Below are 19,408 nucleotides of genomic sequence, written 5' to 3'. Positions count from 1 at the left end.
GAGCTTGTGGGTGTCACTTCAAAGTGAGGACTTCCTCCTGGGGGACTAATTGGCAAAGCAGAATAAGTCATAAAATGATCAGAGCCTACTGCCCAGGTGCACCACTTTTTGGAATATACCCAATGAAATAATTCAAAAGAATCCAAAGAAACATTTTGTGTGAAGACATTTATCACTGTCCTTTATTTGTTATTATAAACTGGAGAAAATCCAAATGTCCAACAGTGGGGGAATCACTAGGCAGACATCATACGTTGTAAGGAAATAGTACTTTGAAGATACTTTAGGGGCTTCCCTGGTGGCGCAGTGGTTGAGAGTCCGCCTGCCGATGCAGGGGACACGGGTTTGTGCCCCGGTCCGGGAAGATCCCACATGCCGCAGAGCGGCTGGGCCCGTGAGCCATGGCCGCTGAGCCTGTGCGTCCGGAGCCTGTGCTCTGCAACGGGAGAGGCCATAACAGTGAGAGGCCCACATACTGAAAAAAAAAAAAAAAAAGATACTTTATATTATCAAAGTTTGGAAAGAACCTATCTCAGTAAGAATACATGTAAAAACAGAGTTTGAAATATGTATGTACAATGGTGATAAAGGTGATTTTAGAAAAATACTATTACTGATCTTTGGGTATCAATTTTTGTTCTATTGCTTGAATGCATAGTGTGAAATCTTTTTATCTGAAACGTTAAGGGGATGAGATATTAAAGATGATTAGATTTGTTGAAGTAACTTATAAACTTGTATGTGTGATTCAATAGATAAGCTTAAACTTGAGCGGGATTTCAGCAGATATAATTACCTGAGTCTGGACTCTGCCAAAGTTAACGGAGTGGATGACGCAGCAAATTTCAGAACCGTTAGGGTAAGATGTAACCCTCTTGTTACTCTTTAAAATGGGTAACACTACATTGCTCAATCAGAATTGGTAATAATTCTGACTTTTCTTTGATGTATAACTCATGCTCCCTAAGGTTTTAGAATTATAGAAGAATTTGTTTTATTTTTATTAGTTTGACTTTTTATTAGCTCAAAAATCCTACAATATCGAGAAGGCCATGCTTTACTGGAGCACGCAGTTTTACTGTTTGTCAGAAGGAGCTTTCCTATTATATTATCTTGGGGTTTAACTTTTAATATTGTACTGAAATTCCAAATGTCTTTATAGCCAAACTCAGTAGTTAAATTCCGCATGTAAACCTGTCCTACAATCATGTTAAGTCAAATCTATTTTTCAGACAGAAAGTCATGTTTATATACAGTTTTCAAAAAATCATGCAGAAACCAGAATAATTAGCATTTGTGTTCATTAGAAAAGAAATTATTTTAAATTATATTCTACATTCTATGTTCATGAGACACTTGGAAAATTACTACTATAGGGCATGATCTGATAACTGTTATTTACTTCCAAATGAGAGAGCTGTGATAGTGGTGATGGGGGGGATAGGTTAGATTATAGGTAAAATAAAACTGGAATCAGTTCATCTTTGGGGGTGAGTGAAAATAACATGGGGTTCTTTTCCTGCTCTTTAGGCTTTTATATATGTTTGAAATTTTCTAGAACAAAAAATCTTACAGCACTCCCATTACTATGTAACCTAGTCACTATAAATAGTTAGACAGACAGATAGGTAGGTAGAGAGAGAGAGAGAGATAAAGTAGATAAGGAAGCAAGCAAGCTGGGCTATTCTTAACAAGAAAGCGTTTCTTAAGAGTATCATTTTTTAAAATTGTCTCAACATCGTCTTATGGAAACCTGTTGACTCCTGGACATGATTTTAAGACTTGAGTTCAGGACCAGTTCCATAACTGCTTTGCCTGGCAAATCATTGGCACTCAATAAAAATTTATGACTGGACGAATGTTCTGTGTTATCCATAGTTCATGGAATCAGGCACTTCATCTTTGCAAACCACAGTTTTTCTCGTATGTGAAATAAACGAAGAGGTTTTTTTGTAGGGGGTTATGAAAGCTGTTTGTTCGGAGTCAGAGCGGGAACCCAGGGCTCAGCTCTCAGCCTTCTCTCCCTCTATCTTCCTCTTTACATGCCCCCTTTGCCACAGCCCGTGAAGTACCCCAGGGCTCCTTGAATCAGAGCTTGAAGCCACTGAACAAGATAGAGCCCCACATTGGTGCTATTTCAGGTCTCTTACTAGGTTTGTCTTTTGGAAAGTTTATTCCAGGACACTTTGTCTTTTTGCTGTTGTTGTTATTTTTGGTTTTTTTCAGAGACGAATCTGTTATATGATTTATTTTTAAAAAATAATAAAGAGCTACAGAAAGAAAACAGGTGCTTTCCCCCCTCCCCAGAATGCCATGCAGATTGTGGGTTTCATGGACCACGAAGTTGAGTCCGTGTTGGAGGTGGTGGCCGCGGTGTTGAAGCTGGGGAACATCGAGTTCAAGCCCGAATCACGAGTGAATGGCTTAGATGAAAGCAAGATCAAAGATAAAAACGGTAAGTCAACAGAGGACAGACCCTGTTTAGCAAAACTGGCTTTGAACTTCTGCCCAGTTTTTAACATAGAAAGTAAAACTTGCTTTTCACTGCGTTGAAAAAGCTTTCTAGTGAAATCGAGCAGAAACATAATTACAGCTCAGTCTGAAGTCTTTTGATTTACGTATTTTACACTGTTGGGTTTGAAAACGATTTAGAAAGAACAGTGTAAGCCTTGAAAGTGATTCTGAGCAGCAGATACGCAGTCACTCTTTGTCCATTCCCGCACAACAGAGTTAAAAGAAATTTGCGAGCTGACCGGCATTGACCAGTCAGTCCTAGAGCGAGCCTTCAGTTTCCGAACAGTTGAGGCCAAGCAAGAGAAAGTTTCAACTACACTGAACGTGGCTCAGGTGGGTGAAACATAATGTGTGGAAGGGAGTTTTTAAAGTCTGTGGTATTTTTATATAACTGGAAACAAAAATTTTATTTTTTAGGCTATTATCTTAACTGTCATGCTGTTTTCTAGGCATCGTTCTAGGCACTAGGGACACAGGGTAACCTAAACAGATAAAGATCCCTGCGCATATGGAGCTTAAAATTTTGGCAGAAGGAGCCAGACAAAGCAGTAGACCTAATAAATAAATGTATGTAGCAAGCTAGCAGGTGGTAAGTGCAGGAGACAAAGAGAAAAAAGTAGAGCGGAGCAAGGGAGATCCATAGTGTTGGGGGCAGAGAAGTTGAGTGAGCTGAGAAGTGGCTGGAGAGTTTTGAGCATGGGTGGTATGATCTGCCTTGTATTTTAAAGAGTCATTCTGGCTGCAATGTAGAGAGCAGAGTGTAGGGGACAGACGGGTGTCTTAGTCACTTTGGCTGCCATAACAGCGTACCATAGACTGGGTGGCTTAAGCAAAAAACATTTATTTCTCTCAGTCCTGGAGGCTAGAAGCCTGGGCTCAGGGTGCCAACAGGGTGGAATTCTTGGTAAGGGCCGTTTTCTTGATTTACAGACAGCTACCTTCTTACTGTGTCCTCACAGGGCAGAGAGAGAGAACAAGCAAGTGAGCTTTGATGTCTTCATCCCCTTATAAGGGTACCAGTCCCAGCATGGGGACTCCACACTCATGACCACATGTAAATCTAATCTAAATCTAAAGGCCCCCACCTCCAAATACCACTGCATTAGGGAGTAGGGCTTCAACAATATGGGTTTGGGGGTGAGAGGACACAGACATTCATAGCACAGGGGAGCACACAGTTGTGTGCTAACCCAGAGATGATGGTGGCTTTTGAACCAGGTGGTGGCAGTGGAACAAGAAGTGGTCACATCTGGATATGTTTTGAAAGTGGAGACAACAGGACTTGCTGATGCCTTGATGTGTGTGATATGAAAGAAAGAGAAGAGTCAAGGATGACCCTCAACATTTTTGGCGCAAGCAACTAGGAAAATGGAATTGCCACTTATTGATTTGCAGAAGGCAGTGGGGGAAGCTGGCTGTGGTCAAGAGGCCAAACTGGCCTCGCTGCCTTTCTGACTGTTCCCCCTCCAGCCTCCACACTTAGGCCAATGAAATCTTTCTAAGACACAAATCTGAGTTGCTTACGTCTTCTCTCCTTTGGTTCAAAATGGATGAACAGATGTATACATGCATGTATGTCCACCTAGGAGCTTGTGGAGACCCTTTCAGTGTAAACCCTTTGTTCTATGGCTTAGACATTGCCCCATCAGTCAGTGCTGATCTGGGCTAGAATTAAATGACTAATGCAGGACTTCTCCCACTCAGGCCTATTTTGTCCAACTGTATTCTCATCCTCCTTGCAAGTAGCCTTAAGCTTAAGTCAGTAGAGTGGGTTTAATCTTTCTCTCCGCTGCTCTGGCCTAGTCTTTCCTACTAACCCAAGAATGCCTACATGCCTCTAACTTTCTTTCAACGTTGACTTCTTATTTTAGGTGAGGGATTTTGGTTATGGGAATGCTGTACCTTAATGCATATGTAAGTTTGATGTATACGTAAAGTTTCTAGCTATAACTGTTGTGTGTCCTTCTTCCTAAGTTACTACTACTGTGGTCACGTCTGTCCCCGTCCCCCTCACACATTCAAAGTCAGATGGTGAGTCATTTACCTCATCAAGAAAAGTTTGTTGAGAGCCTGCACAGCACAAGCCCCCACGTAGACTGTTAGTAGGGACATAAGGGATTAAAAAGGACTTTCGGAGAAGATAGTTTCTGAGCCAGACTTTGAAGGATTTAGATGTATAAAGAATGGGTGAAATGGCATTTCAAAAAGACAACAGTGAGAGGTGCAGGTTTGGAGTACATTTCAGGAAAAGGGTTGATCAGGCTTGGCTATGGCTTTAGATTTGTGAAGAGGATTCAGAGCAACGTGGCTGGAAAGGTTACGTTTGGTGTCCGAGTGGCGCATCTGCAGCAGGGGTTCTCAAACTTGAGGGTGCATTGGAATCACCTGGAGGGTTTCTTAAACACGGTTTGCAGGCCAGACCCCCAGAGTGTTTGGTTCAGTAGGTTTGTGGTAGGACCGAAGAATTTGCATTTCTAACAAGTTCAGAGGTGATGCTGCCGCCACTGTGGTCCATCCAGAAGTCACATTTTGAGAACATTTCAGTAGCCAGAGTGGGGATTGTGAAGTACATAGTGATGCGATGAGAAAACATCTAAGAGGCCCTTTAGGAATATTTCATATATACATGGAATATCTGTGGATATATATGGGATATGTATATGGATATATTTTTGTCTGTTTTTATTGTGTGCTTTACTATTGCTTTTTAATCATCCTCTACAGAAACCAGGCCCAGGTGCCTCTTACTTTTATAAGCTTTGAGTCACCTTGCATCACTCGGTAAAACTTTTCCACATTCTTTTAACCTTTGGCATAAAAGAGTTTGGCTTCAGATCTTTGACTATTCAGCTCCTTTTTCAAGTTTTTTTTTTTTTAGTGTAGGCTTCAGAGTATTTGTTTCTACCGATCTTATTGCCTAGAAGATTTTGATTCTTATGAGATGTGATTTGTTCTATTAACTTTTTCCTCATAGCTTCAATTCTTGGGCCCCATTATCATCTTTATTGCCCCATGCCTCATTTTCCTCAAGGCATTTAGATCTTTCCCCAGATAGAATGACTAATATTGAAATAACAGAAACTCAAGGCAGAGTTACTATTCAGCTTCTACCACATACTCTCCCTCCTTGGCTTCCAAGGTCCTCTGTCATCTGACCCAAAATGACTTCTCTCAGTTGATTCCCTGCTGGTTCTCTAAATGCCATGCTTAGTTTTACCTTATTGTACCTAGCCCTAACCCTTTGCTTATCCCCCATGCTCATGTCATTGCTAATTCCTTCTGCTGTCTAAATGGTCCTTTAATTGCACCTCATCCAGAAAGCCTTCCTTGATCACATAGGCCCCAGAGTCTTCCTTCTCTGAACTCCTTTTTCTCCTGCAAACTCCCTTGGAACCTGCCCTTTGATTGTTTGACTCCTTGGTTTGCCCTCCCGCATTCTGCTGTAAGCTCCTGGAGGGCGGACCCCACATCTGTGCATCTCCGTGTCTCCAGTTACCATACTGACTTGGGCCATGCCTGATGGTGGTCATCACGGAAGCAATTCCACCTGGGGTCTTTCTCTAAGAGCTTCATCAGCTGCAGAAACTCAGTCTTTTCATTTGTGCTTAGAATCTGAGATGGCAAGTCAGCATCCTCGGTGTCTTCCCTCATTTCTACTCCTTAAATGGGAGTAACCCTTCCTGCCCTTACTTTGGAGGATATTATTGTGGAGATGAGGTGGCATGAATCAGACTCAAGAAGTTACAGGTAGCCAAGTGACAGCCCCTGCGGCCAGATGTAGCTCAATAGGCATATTTTATTTGATGAATATTTGAGGAAAGGGTAGTCTTTTGGTTTTTCTGTTTTGTTAGCTTGCTTTTTAAATTTGGAATTTGAGTGCCTTTAACCTGGAATGCAGTCTCCAGCCTCCAAAGATTCCACTATTTCCCGTTCATTTCTGTTGTTCAGTCCCTGAAAGTGTCTGAGTTTGAGACTTCTGGAATAAGTATTTGAAGGCAGCAAGGAAGATTCATCTTGGCTGTGGATACACTTTAAAAATTATAAAGCCTTTTACCAGAATAAGTTGTCACTGTTAGTTCAGTTGCATACTGAAATGGTGGTTTGTTGGAAGCAGATAGCATACAAGTAAGAAGGCTGGATGACGTGATGATGAAATAGGGTCTGTTTACAAATAAGTAGTGTTTGGAGATAACTTGAATTTACAAGAAGGAAGGGGAAAGGATTAAGAAAATTATTTAGGCTCATGAGGCAGTAGTAGAGAATGAGGATACTTCAAAAATCATAATTATAAGCATACCTGTAGACTGACTATGTGCCAGGTACTGCTCTAGGCACGTAAATGATCTATTTCAAGAAAATAAAAACTAGAAGAAAGGGTATTGGAGAAAGGGTATCCATCTTAATTAAGGCTTCTTTCTTTGTGGCGGCCTTTTACATACATTTTCTGCTGCGGAATTATTTACCCACCCTCCCACCCCCCTCCATGTCCATGTCTAGCATTGGACAGTCAGGCTCTATTTTTTACCAACTTCTGGGTGGATTTTCTAACCTTCATTGGAGTAGCTGCCTGAGACTTAGCGAGCAAGGTTTGGCATTAGCACGGAAGTATCAGATGAAGGGAAAAGGTACTCTCTTTCCAGCTGCACTACATTGCCTGAAACAGAGGAGTGAGTCTGTTTTTAAAATTGTTACACTTCATTTAGGAAGAATTGCAGAGAAAGAATTTCCACATAATCCAATAAATTGTGTTCTTTATAAAATAAAAATATAATGGTTTACTTTAACTGTAATGCCCAACTTCCTACTTATAAGCAATGAAACACACACATATGTCCAGTGTTGAAAACAGCAGCAAAACCTCTTCTTTCCTCCCCTGGGGCCTGTTACTTCTTGGGCTGCTGCCGCCCATCTCTAGGCCTCCCCTGGAGCACTGGTTTCAGACATATAATTAGTACTTCCTGCACACCCTTGGCACCCGATATGTTTAAGGGCTATTAGGTTCTCCTGACCAAACCCAGCTTTTCTCCAGCCTTTGCATTCTAAGTCAAGGTCAGAGAGACATATATGTCTTCTTCCTCTTCTTTGTCAAGTAGCTATGAACAGCTTTCAAACAAATAGATAAGCAAGTAAAAGGGCTTTATTTTTATTATACAAAGTATTATCCAACAATGTATTGTTTTACTGCTTATTACAAAAGATTGTTTTTGAATGCTCAGAAGATTGAATGACGAAAAATATTTACAGATCCCATCAGTCAAAACCATTTTAATGTATATCCTTTTGAGTTTCCTACATGTAGTAGCTTAAAGAAAATAGTTGTTATTATAATAAATACATAATTTTTTATCATCACAAAACATAACAAGGATTTTTCATTTCATTATCTAATTTTTATAAGTATCATTCTGTGGTGACTGTGTCACTTCCCGTCCAGTAGGTGCTTATTTATTTATTTTACTCTGCCCCTGTTGTTGGACTTCTAAATTGCCTGTGATTTTTCTCTGTTCCATAACATTGAGATTAATATGTTTGTGGTGAAAGCTTTTGCAATATTTAAAATTAATTTCCTGGGATGTGAAAAAGTATAATAACTGGGTATAAACAATTTGCCCAGTTTTCTTAATGGCTTGACTGTTCATCCACAGTACAATAAAAAATGCTCTTGAAGAGAGATTTGAAATAAAAGAGCTTTCAATATCTTTTTAAAAGCTTCATCATTTTATTGAAATTAAGCGTTGTGGTAATTGCGGATATTGCGTTTTTCTTTCTCTTTTTAATAGGCTTATTATGCCCGTGATGCTCTGGCTAAAAACCTCTACAGCAGGTTGTTTTCATGGTTGGTAAATCGAATCAATGAAAGCATTAAGGTACTGAATCTCTGTAAACAAATAACTCAGTTGTAATAAATGGTATTCAGAGTATACACATTAAAGATACTTCAATTTTATAATCAGCTAATTGATTACCACTTACAGAGATTGTTCCTTGAAAAGAATTTACCTTGTTTGGGATTGAAATTTGTCAGTGATTCTACCTATTATGTTTTGCCATGTGTGTCATAAGAAACCTCACTGGTGATACTTTAATGGTATTTGCAGAGTAACTGCGAGACACAGCATCCCAGGTCCTGGTTGTGACTGATCTACTAACTAGTTGCACACACTCGGCTGAAGAGGTCGCTTGACCTCTCTAGCTACTAATATGTTCTTCAGTAAAATGAGGGTATTGGACCAGGGGATTTTGAAAGACCCTACCTGTTGTAAGATTCAGTGATCTCTTTTTTATAATTAAGTATCTAATAGAGAAGGCATAGTCATGCCTGCTTTAAGTAAGTCATCTATTATTAAAATTTCTGGAAGATTCCATACCAGCATCCTCTCTCATACATTTGAAAACAACTAAATTATATTCTTCTAGGTCTGAAACACAATTCCCTTGTAATATATGTCTATATTCCTTGGTATGCTTTTAGTGTTATATTTCATGCTTAAGTTAACCCTTCAATTTGAAACTATTTTTAAGGCACAAACAAAAGTGAGAAAGAAGGTCATGGGTGTTTTGGACATTTATGGCTTCGAAATTTTTGAGGTGAGCTGCTTTTTTTTTTTTTGGTATTGTCTTTGTTAATGTAGAACAGTTTGGAGATTAAATCATGCATTCTATAGACAACATTTAATATAATTAAATGTTTGAATCTACAAATAACTTTTGTAAAGATGTAACAAAGTGTGTGTCTGTGTGTGTGTGTGTCTGTGTGTGTGTGTTTTAAGTGCTGAGATCCAGCATTTTGGAGACAGTGCTATTTAAAAAGACTTCCTTGTATTAGTACTTGACTTTCGGAATGCAGATTCAAAATTCTTACTGTGAAATTTCCAACAAGGTATACGGACATTATGTCTGTAGTCATTTGTTCATTTGTAGGTTGCTTGAAAGTGAAGTAGGATGGTGCCATGAAAAAAGCCAGGATTTGGGAGAGCCAGAGCTCATGGCCTGGCCAGAGCTGGTCACTTCGTCTCTGTTAGACTCAGGCAGAGAGGTTCTGTATTAGATGATTTGTTGGGTCTTATCCAGGTGTCATACAACTGTGATCTTATGAGTTCTGCTGCAAAGGTTGAAAAAAAATTTCTGCTGAAGGTCATAAGGAAATTTTAAAAAAGACTGCATGCTTATTTCAAGTTAAATATTTAAACATTATAGACTTACATTAGAATTTCCTGTTTACCCCCTTGCTAACTCTGACATTTAGAAGCTGTTTTAAGGAGCTTTTAAAACTCTTATTCTCACTTTTAGCAGTGGTACTTCAGTTTGGTTCAGGAAAATAACGAGTAGATCAGGCTTCTCCTTTCTCAACTCTCCCCATAAGTAATTTGTGAATTCCTTTAGACAACCAGGCCCTACCCAGAATGACCACCCAAAGAATTGACATGTTTCAAGTTATCAGGTTCACAGAGTCATAGAAAAAACATCAGCCCATTTCCTGCAGCTCAGCCAGGCCTTTCTAGTAAATGCCTTTTTCTTATAACATTTATTTTGGGGATAGCGCCTGTGCCTTGCTTTATCATGTCCCATATTTAATAGCTAGTGGTAAATAATTATTGAGGGCTGACTGTATGCAAGGATTGTGGTGTTATGTATGTTGTCTGATTTAATTGCCATCACAGTCTCATGAATTAGCTGCTATTATTATTTTTATTTTATAGAAGAAGTGAGGCTTTGAAGGTCAAGTAACTATCTCAAGGTTACATGACTACTAAATGTCAGACTCAGGATCTAAATCTTAGGCCTCCTTGATAAATAATAAAAGGTCTTCTACAGGGCTTTTCCTCACTTGTCTCCCCAAACTCACATGGTTCCCAGTATCTGGAAATAAGGAAAAAAAACAAATGCTTTAAGTCTCTGATGCTCCCTATTTCTGCACCTTTGGCATCATTCTAAGCTCCTGGGCAGCGTGGGGAGCCTTCCCGGAGTTCATCTGTGTGCTGGTAGCAGAGTGTGCGGGACACTTGTGCTTCGTGCTGCTCTGGAAAACTCCCCTTCAGCACAACGTCTGCTTATATTGGCGTCCCTTTAGCAGACTCTGGAAAGGAAAGCTTCCAGTCCCTTGGTAAGAGGAAGAATTTGAGATTTGTGAGTTAGGAGGATTGCTGGAATGGACTCAGAAGTCATGGCGCTAAAATTAGTTTCTTTCTAGCAAGACCTCAGGTTACTCTCACTAAATGGGCACTAAATGCTACCGTCATTCTTTACAGTTGGCAGGGAAAGAGATTTCTTACCTGGCACATTGCTGATCTTTATTTACGTGTTTCATGAATAGGGCAAAAGCAGAGATCTCACTAGAAAGTTGGTGGGGTTGGGGGGAAGATGTATTCAATGATATTTCTAAAATCCAAGAAACTGATTTTATTTTTATTTTGCCAGAAAAAAAATGTGTTGATCCTTGTCAATGGGCAGGTGCTTAATATCATGTCACAATACATGGAAACGGGTTTTTTAATGGGATAATGGGGTCATGATGGGGCATTGTCTTGGCTTCATCTTCCTGTAAGATCTAATTAGCCATGGGAAAAGAGACACCCACAGCCCTCAGGGAACTGAGTTAAAGCTCATGAGCAATTTGACCATGTATAAGTGAGGGAGTCATTTCCCCAGTATTTATTCAGTGCCTACTATGAGCCAGATGCCAGTGGTAAGCAAGGCGAAGATGTTCCTTGCCTGCATGGAGCTTATGGTCTTGGCCCTAAGATGGTGGTTCTGTTGCCAGCTGAGGACACATCCTATTTGGTAGGAAGCTCTAATCAGGAAACTAGATTACTTTTTAAAAGTGTTTGCTACAGGCCTAATCAGAACAGAATTTAGATGTTCCAAGAGGAAACATCCTGTAACCTGGCACTGAGCGAAACACCCTTTAGCAATCCAGGAATATTTTTCACTTATGGTTAATTCAAGTTTCTCTACAAGTCTGTCTTTCTGAACATCCTTTCCTTCTGCAAGTTATATCATCATTTTTCTCAACATTGTTACAGTTATGGACTTCATGAAAATGCTTGCATTATGTTTCTAAATAGTCTTCTTCCTTTCTTCAGAAGAATACACTCCAGTTCAGTACTTCTCAAACTTAGCTGCATGTTGAAATCACCTGGGGAACTTTTGAAAATTCAGCTGTCTGGGCCACACCCCAGACTAATAAATCAGAACCTCAGGGTGTGCAGCCTGAGCAGCAGTATTTTAAAGCTCCCAGGTAGTTCCAGTGTGCCGTCAAGGTTGAGACCAACTGCTCTTGTAAATGGGAATCTTCAGCGTGAACTGTAAATTCCAAATGTATGTGGTGTTCTTGCCCTTTGACCTCTGCATGAGATGCCCTTGTACAACATCCTACATCACCCACAGTTCATCTTAACCTAAACCTAATCTGTGTATATATAATATTCCTAAAACCAAGCAGGTTACATTTTTACTCTTTTTAAGCAGACCTTTCCGCCAAGGCCAAATCCAACCAGTCATATGTCTACAGCAAATCTTATGATGGCCATAAAATCTTTAGAAGTTAGTTTTCCTTCTCCGTGCAATAAATACTTTGGGGTTTTTTTTCCCCCAGTTTCTTGCGAGAATTCGGATTTGTTTTTCATGATAGTTAATCGTTCTCTCCATTTTCCTGTCTAAACCTTCTCAGTTAATCTTCCAAACATCTTGATTTTCAGTAATCTATTTATGTATTATTTATTTTATAAATAAACTTATTTGGGGGGAAGGCAGAGTAGAGATTTGGTTGGGCACTTTTAAGATACTTTTACCTGCTTTTTGATACAGAAGTAGAAAGGTTTTTTTTCTTTTAATTTATTCACATAAATACCCCAGATGCTTTCATACATTTTCCTGGATTCTCAGCAAAATTGGAACACATGGAAATGTCAAAGCTCATAGGGTTGAACACTAGGAACCCATATAATTAAGGACTTAAAAGTACCATAAGCTGAAGTACAAGGGCTCAGAGTATGACTCAAGAGGAAGTATTCAGAATCCACATCAGTGCAAAAATGAAAATTTCTATGGTATTGTCCACTCAAGTGAAAATAAACTGATAGATTATAGAGAAAATTCTGCCTTTCTTCTTCAGTGAAAATTGACTGCAGGAATTAAGATCCTGCCTTTTGGAGAGCCCTGGGCATCACTTTAAAAATTGGACAGGACACTAGAAGAAATTTTTTGGAATGTTTCTAATTCTGCCTCTTGACCCTACTGACAGTTCCCATGGGAACGTTTTTCAGCTGAGCTGGTGGAAACCTTTCATTTACTTTCGTCTGTCTCTAAATGGAAGAGGGAAACTGATGCATTAAACCATGGGATGATGACACATGCATTTGACTGCAAAACATTCCAGTGCCAGCTGGGTGAATAGCTCTGCCTTGCTGGCCGCATGTAATCTGATGTCAGTTTGGAAAACAGATTAGAGTGGATCATTGATACCAAAAATAAGGTGAAGTGAATTAAAGTTCATTGAGGAGAAAAATCTAGCTATGAATCCTGGTAGAACATATCCAGTTTTGCAAAGGAAGAGAATTATAATCCAGATACTCCAATTCTACACAATTCAGTTTGGATATTCTTATAACTACAAACATGGCCTTAGATCTCTGAGGAATATTTATAGCATCTCCATAAAATAGCAAGTGCTATTCTTTTAAAAAGTGAAATTAAATTCAAAACGGTGTTGGGCAATCTAAATTGATTCGACTTTTTTCTAAGTACTTATCTGATAGGTCTTAGAATAGATGGGTGGTTTACTGGGGAAATCTATTAGCGTCCTGTAGACCAAAACAGGACAGCAGTGGCTGAGTATTTCACTTTTCGTATGATCGAGCTAGTTTTGTACAGGCCAAATGCCAGTTATTTGGATTCAGGCACTCTTATTCATCTTTCCCTTACAACCTCGTTGCAAGTGGCCATATACAGTAAGGGTGTGATAGGCAAGGTGCAATGATTGTTTCAAATAAAACAATCTATTAGTTGGGGAAGCGTCAGTGTAAGACCAGCTGGTAGGTTCGTCTCATGATTATAGGATTCGTTTTCTAAAATATTTTTTAAAAAAAAATTGATTCTAGTTACAGGCAACACTTTTTGTTCCAGTTTTTTGCCTTTAATTTTGTCCTTTATGTGCTAGAGAACTTGTAGTTGAAGAGAAAGGAGACAATTTAAAGTAGATTTTAGAACGAAAATGGTGAGAATTAATATGGTTCATAATATGTATATGCTCGTTCATCAGTGTTGTTGCTTTAACTTTTTAAATCAAAGCCTATTTAAAAATATTTAAGAGCACTATAATGCTATTGATATTTTTCTAAAATTGACCATAATGGAGTATGTACCTAGAAGAAAAATGTTACATATTTAAAGGGAAGTTTTCTGTAACTTCAGCCAGTCATTCAATTTTGTGAATGTCTTAAAAGGAAAATATTAAATGTTTTTCTCTGATTTTGAGGATTATTTTTTTAAGTTTACTTTCTTAAAAAAAAAAAGTGGTTCCTGTTTTGGGGCCCATTTCTTGAAATTGTGATTTTTTAGAATAGATTGTTAATTGCACTGTATTTTTCTGTAGGAACAGCATTATAAATGGGGACTGCCCAAGGGCTTTCCACCAAGTAAATCTTTGCTAAGACCAACAGCACATTTTAAAGCAGTAATATAGCCCAACTCCTCTAAAACAGTGCTGTTACAAAGTTTTATAACTTTTAGATAAATGTACCATTTCATTTATTATGCAAGAGACATAATACATTAAATAAAATATTATGTATTTTACATTGTATGTCAAATATGGAACCCCCCCCACCCAACTTTTTATATCCAAAATTTGACCTCAGACTAAAGTGTTGAGCTCTGAGAAACATCAGTTAAATATGTAATTAATAGTACTTTTTGCTGAAATAAGTCACGATCTTAGTGTTTGAACTGCCACACCCTGCTCCTCCCGTTTCCTGCCTGATATTCACCTGCAAATTCCTTCCCATCCACCATCCTAATGATGGCAGTGATGGAGCTGCCTCCTTTATTTTACATCTTCCTTTCAATATACATTATTTTTAAAGAGTATAAGGTTTAAATATCTCTCTTAAAGAGCGTAAGACATCATTAGCCTTCTCTGCTGAGAATATACAAACATGGTAACAGGCCAGTACTTTTGATCCCTCTTTCAAAATCACTCCCAAGTGGAAAGCTCATGGTTGACACTTATGGGTATAAACTAGTTATGAACTTTATTGGGAGTATGAGTTTATCCCTCAGTCTTGAGGGATAAATGTGCTTTAGACAATGGAGAAAAATTCCATGCATGGAGCATGGGTAGCAGGCTGGAGGGAGAGGAGGTGAGTTCATTCATGGGAGCACTCAGCTCCAGCCTATTTCCTCCTTTGGAGACTTTGATTCATGGGACTGCCGTGTGCAAGCGCGAGCCCGGCTCAGGGATTGCTAGCCACCCACAGAGTTCTTGACAAACCAAAACAGCATCCAAATATCAAGTTGCTTTGGTGCCTTCATATTCAAGGGATGGTTCCTAGACCCAGTTTAGCTATTTTATAAAGGGGAGTGGGAAAACTGGGTGATATTTAATGCCTGTATAAGTGAAGAAATTGGACCTGTGCAGGTTGCAGCTTATGGACTGTTACCAGACATTTCCTTAATTTTCTGCAAATTATAAATTTTTGCAATTTATTTTTAATGATTTGTGAAGTCTCATTTCCCAAACATTCGGACACTATCAACAACTTAAACGTTAATCAGAGGAAATGTGGTTACCTTCATTTTCAGCAATAATGAATCGCTCTGACGATTCATGACATGTTTGGGGGGTGTGAGGTAGGTTTGCAGTAGAGGCGGAGGTATTTCTGTGGGGAAGTCAGCTGGTTTTGGCCTTAATGATTGTGCTGTTGATTTTGGTTTTTGTTCTTTAAGCAGCAGGATCAGGTCAGAGAGTCAAGTTCTTGTTCTTAGGCTGTCTTCAGAACACTCTCATTTCCCTCTTGTCTGTGTTTGAAGGGGGGATACAGCCCCTGCAGCACAGGGGTGGGTTGCTGTGGTGAGAAAGGGGGGATGCCCTGGATCTGGCTGAATCTCTTCACTCTTTCGGTGACCTGCCAACTGCCTTTGTCCCTGAGTCTTTGGGTGGATGTGTCAGACACATTTTATTTTTCCTGATAATTTAGCATTAGAAGTATTAGATTCTGAAGCCTTAGGACTTCCAGCGAGTTATATGGTATATTATCTCAGTCAGACTGTTTTTATCCTGAATAGCTCTCACCTGGCGGAGCCCCAGCTCAGATACCACACGTAGGTATCATGTTCCTGTCTTTTGAGATGGTGGGACACGTGTCTTGATCTAAAGTTTTGTGCCAGTCAGAAATATAGCCTGGGGAATTCCCTGGTGGTCCAGCAGTTAGGACTCCACACTTTCACTGCCGAGGGTCTGGGTTCAATCTCTAGTCGAGGAACTAAGATCCCACAAGCTGTGGGGCGCAGCCAAAAAAATAAAGAAAAAAAAAGAAAGCCTGGATGATAAAATCTGTCATTTGCACCGATGAATAACTGTCAATGAGTGTTTACTTTTAGAAGTTTATTGCAAATTGAGAACTGACTGCATTTTGTGTAATCTGTCCCTTTGTGCACCAGAATGCAGTAAGTATGAACTGTTTGCAGTGCCGGTCTGTTGCATGCTCCTGTGTTAATAGCTTCTCCAGCTGTGTGAAGTTTGCAGTAAATGACCATTGATTAACTGTGTGTGGATATGAAATATAGAATTCATACAAGAACTTATAAAAATTGAGGGGAAATTTACTTTAGCTCAGACTTACTCCTTAGGTTGTGTTGTAATTGTGACGCTTTGCCTCTGGTTTCTAATCTGCTTGTGTGTATTTCATAGACCTGTTCTGGAAGCGTACCTCCAGCTATTCACAGCCATATACTGTGTCAGAGACACCAGTTGTTCTCCCCTCCCTTCTCCTCATTAGCTGCCATTTGAAAATTTAGCATAATTTTGTCTAAATAGCTCCATAGGCACAGACCTGTTAAATAACAGAAAGGATTTACTCCATGAATTTTTTTCTTAAAAACCCAAAGATCTCCTATAAGTCACTAAAATTTTAATTTTATTTATAAGTTTTAATTTGGGGTAGTAGCACTATATAGGGATATATTTTACCAAACTGAGAAAGCCAGACTTTCTCATAAAGAATGGCCTTATACTGATTATAAGGCATCTATATCAGACTGACTTCAGCTTCTGGTCAAAATTGTTAAGCTCTGAGGATTGGAACACATGGTTTTTAAAACATAACATGAAAATGAGGACTGGGGAATGACCTTTGTGTCCAGGACTATATTTGTTGAACGTTTTGGTGATACATGGGTGCCTTTTAAGTAAGAACCTTCAGGATTTAAAACAAAGAAAGAAACTTTTATCTTCGACTACATTTAACATTAAAAGATTAGTCAGTGATAATGTATTTTATGTGTCATTTATGGTTTTGAGTTTAAAATTTCCCCAGATTAATTAGTTCACTAATGATTAGAAATCCTTAGCCACCTTCCAGGAAGGCATGTGGTGAGATGCTGCATCCTAGGTATCATTTTACAATTTATCCTGGTTGCACCAAACTTGATTTTGAAAGATCAAGTTTCAAAAAAGTCTTCGACTTTTGATTTCATCATTTATGGAAAGATTTGAAGGCAGCTGTTCTGTATTCACAGGGAGTGGCGAGCTTCTACCGTTACAGGTGAACCCTCATAGCCAGTTAGGCTAGGACTGGCCACCTCAGTGGGAAAAGAGTCTGGTTTATCAGTGGTGGGGTCACCATCTCTCACTCCCACTGCCACCATCTCTCTCTGCAGAGAGGGGGATAGAGGTGAAAATGACAAGTTTTATTGCTAGATCTAACTCTTTTTGGATGGTGTGGTTCTTGGTGAAGTATATTCATCCAACAGACCTGCATTTGTGCCCTCAATATGTACAGCAATACGTTAAGCCCTGCAGATTGTTCAGAAATGTTGTAGGCATGGATCTTCACAGGCAATAACTCTGATATGAAGAAGACACTGCTGAGAATCATAAGAGTGATAAATGTGTGACCCTCTGAGAGGAGAGAGTTTCTAGCTAGGAGATGATTTTGATGTGTTGATTCCCTTGAGTCTGTATTTTGTAGGCACTTCATTCTTTTAGTCAGCCAGTACACGCTGAGTGCTTGCTAGGTGCAAGGTGCTGCAGGAATGGGCTTCCGTTGGTGAACAAGAGATGTATGGTTAACCCTTGCCCTTAAGAAATGTACAATCTAGAGAGACAGATAAATATGACACTAATCAATACATGTGAATGCACATGTACACGCATGTATACACATAGCATGATTTTTCAAAAGTGCTGGTATGTAAGTGTCAGAATGAGGGATCTGACCCTGAGTAGGGGAGTAAGAGGTCAGGTCAGAAAGACTTTCTTGAGCTCCAGAGTTGAGAATGGAAGATTGAGAACTTGGGTGACAGAGATGATGAATCTCACTGTTTCTTTGCTGATCCTCTAGGGGGAAATGTATTTCTTTCTCATTTTTTTTTTACCATGTTTGTGGGCTGCTTATTTGTCAACTAAAATTCTTCATTCTCCAAATAGTGTGTAACTTGTGTATCCTTCATTCATTCACTTGACTCATGAATCGTTTCTTGGGTGCCTGCAATGTGCCAGCCTCTGGCTGTGTGCTGGACCGCGGTTAAGTCTGCAAGACCGTGTGTGGCATTTCTTGTGGAGTGAGATGTTAGAGTGGCATTGTCATGGGAGCGCTGATGGCTTGCTTTATAAGGCTGTCTTCATTTTTCTCCATATAGGACAACAGCTTTGAGCAGTTCATTATTAATTATTGTAATGAAAAGCTGCAACAAATCTTCATTGAGCTGACTCTTAAAGAAGAGCAAGAGGAATATATACGGGAGGTAATGTTGAAAAAAATTTTTAAGTATTCCTTTTTTACTCATAATACAAATTCTGGATTCAGAAGACTGTACAAACATGACCCTAAAATCAGATTTATCAAAGTTTAGCCATACTGTACCTTTTAAAAATTTGTTTGGTATGACATCTAAGCTAACTGGGATTTTCTTTGCTGCTAGTGCCCAGGACAGTGCTCAGCACATAGTACATGCTCAGTGAACATCAGCTGACCGACTTGAATCTCACTGGATTCCAGTAGAGTGAAGTAAAATAATACCCTATTAAAAAACTAGTCTGAGATGAATGGACAAAAAAATAGCGGTACATCCATACAAGGTTCTAGTACTCAGCAATAAGAAGGAACAAACAGCTGATACACACAATAGCATGAAGGAATCTCAGATGCATTTTGCTAAATGAAAGAAGCCAGACTCAAAAGGCTACATATGTATGAGTCAATTTATGTCATTCTACAAAAGTCAAAGCTATAGAGTCAAAGTGTCTAATAGTCAATAGTGGCCAGAGGATAGGAGTGTGATTGCAAAGGATCATCACAAGGGAATTTTGGAGGCTGGCTGTGGTGGTGGTTACCTGATGCTACGCATTTGCCAAAACTTAAGAGAACTGTATACCAAAGAAGTCAATTATCACTGTATATAAATTTGAAAATACTTTACTATTTCAGTATTTAACAATATTTTAATATTTAATATTTTGTTCAGTCTTGAAAAGCATTGATTTTTAAAAATTTTATAATAAAAACAGGTAACATTTGTTGTTGAGTGCTTACTATATGCCAGGTATTATACTAGTGCTGTGGATGGATTATCTCAATGAATGTAGTTGGAAAATAATCAGAAGTAATATTTACAGAGTCCTTTCATCCTTAATTGTAAAACACGTACTTGGTTTTCACCCTTTCATTTTTTATTT

The 19,408-nt window shown here is 39.1% G+C and overlaps 1 protein-coding gene across 3 annotated transcripts in view; it reads left to right on the top strand.

Annotated features, from left to right (window-relative positions):
* Nucleotides 1-19,408, top strand: part of MYO1B (myosin IB) — a 185,255-nt gene that overhangs the window by 127,449 nt on the left and 38,398 nt on the right. For all 3 annotated transcript variants that reach the window (XM_060107000.1, XM_060107002.1, XM_060107001.1), the window contains exons 9-14: nucleotides 756-859; nucleotides 2,308-2,455; nucleotides 2,729-2,847; nucleotides 8,295-8,381; nucleotides 9,037-9,102; nucleotides 18,373-18,477. In XM_060107000.1, coding sequence (XP_059962983.1) covers nucleotides 756-859; nucleotides 2,308-2,455; nucleotides 2,729-2,847; nucleotides 8,295-8,381; nucleotides 9,037-9,102; nucleotides 18,373-18,477 — 629 coding nt within the window. The remainder of the gene's footprint in view (nucleotides 1-755; nucleotides 860-2,307; nucleotides 2,456-2,728; nucleotides 2,848-8,294; nucleotides 8,382-9,036; nucleotides 9,103-18,372; nucleotides 18,478-19,408) is intronic.

This window comes from Mesoplodon densirostris, chromosome 8 (genome assembly GCF_025265405.1).
Source record: "Mesoplodon densirostris isolate mMesDen1 chromosome 8, mMesDen1 primary haplotype, whole genome shotgun sequence".
Lineage (NCBI taxonomy): Eukaryota > Metazoa > Chordata > Mammalia > Artiodactyla > Ziphiidae > Mesoplodon > Mesoplodon densirostris.
Note: the sequence above shows the minus strand (reverse complement) of the source record. Positions and strands in the feature narration are given on the sequence as shown.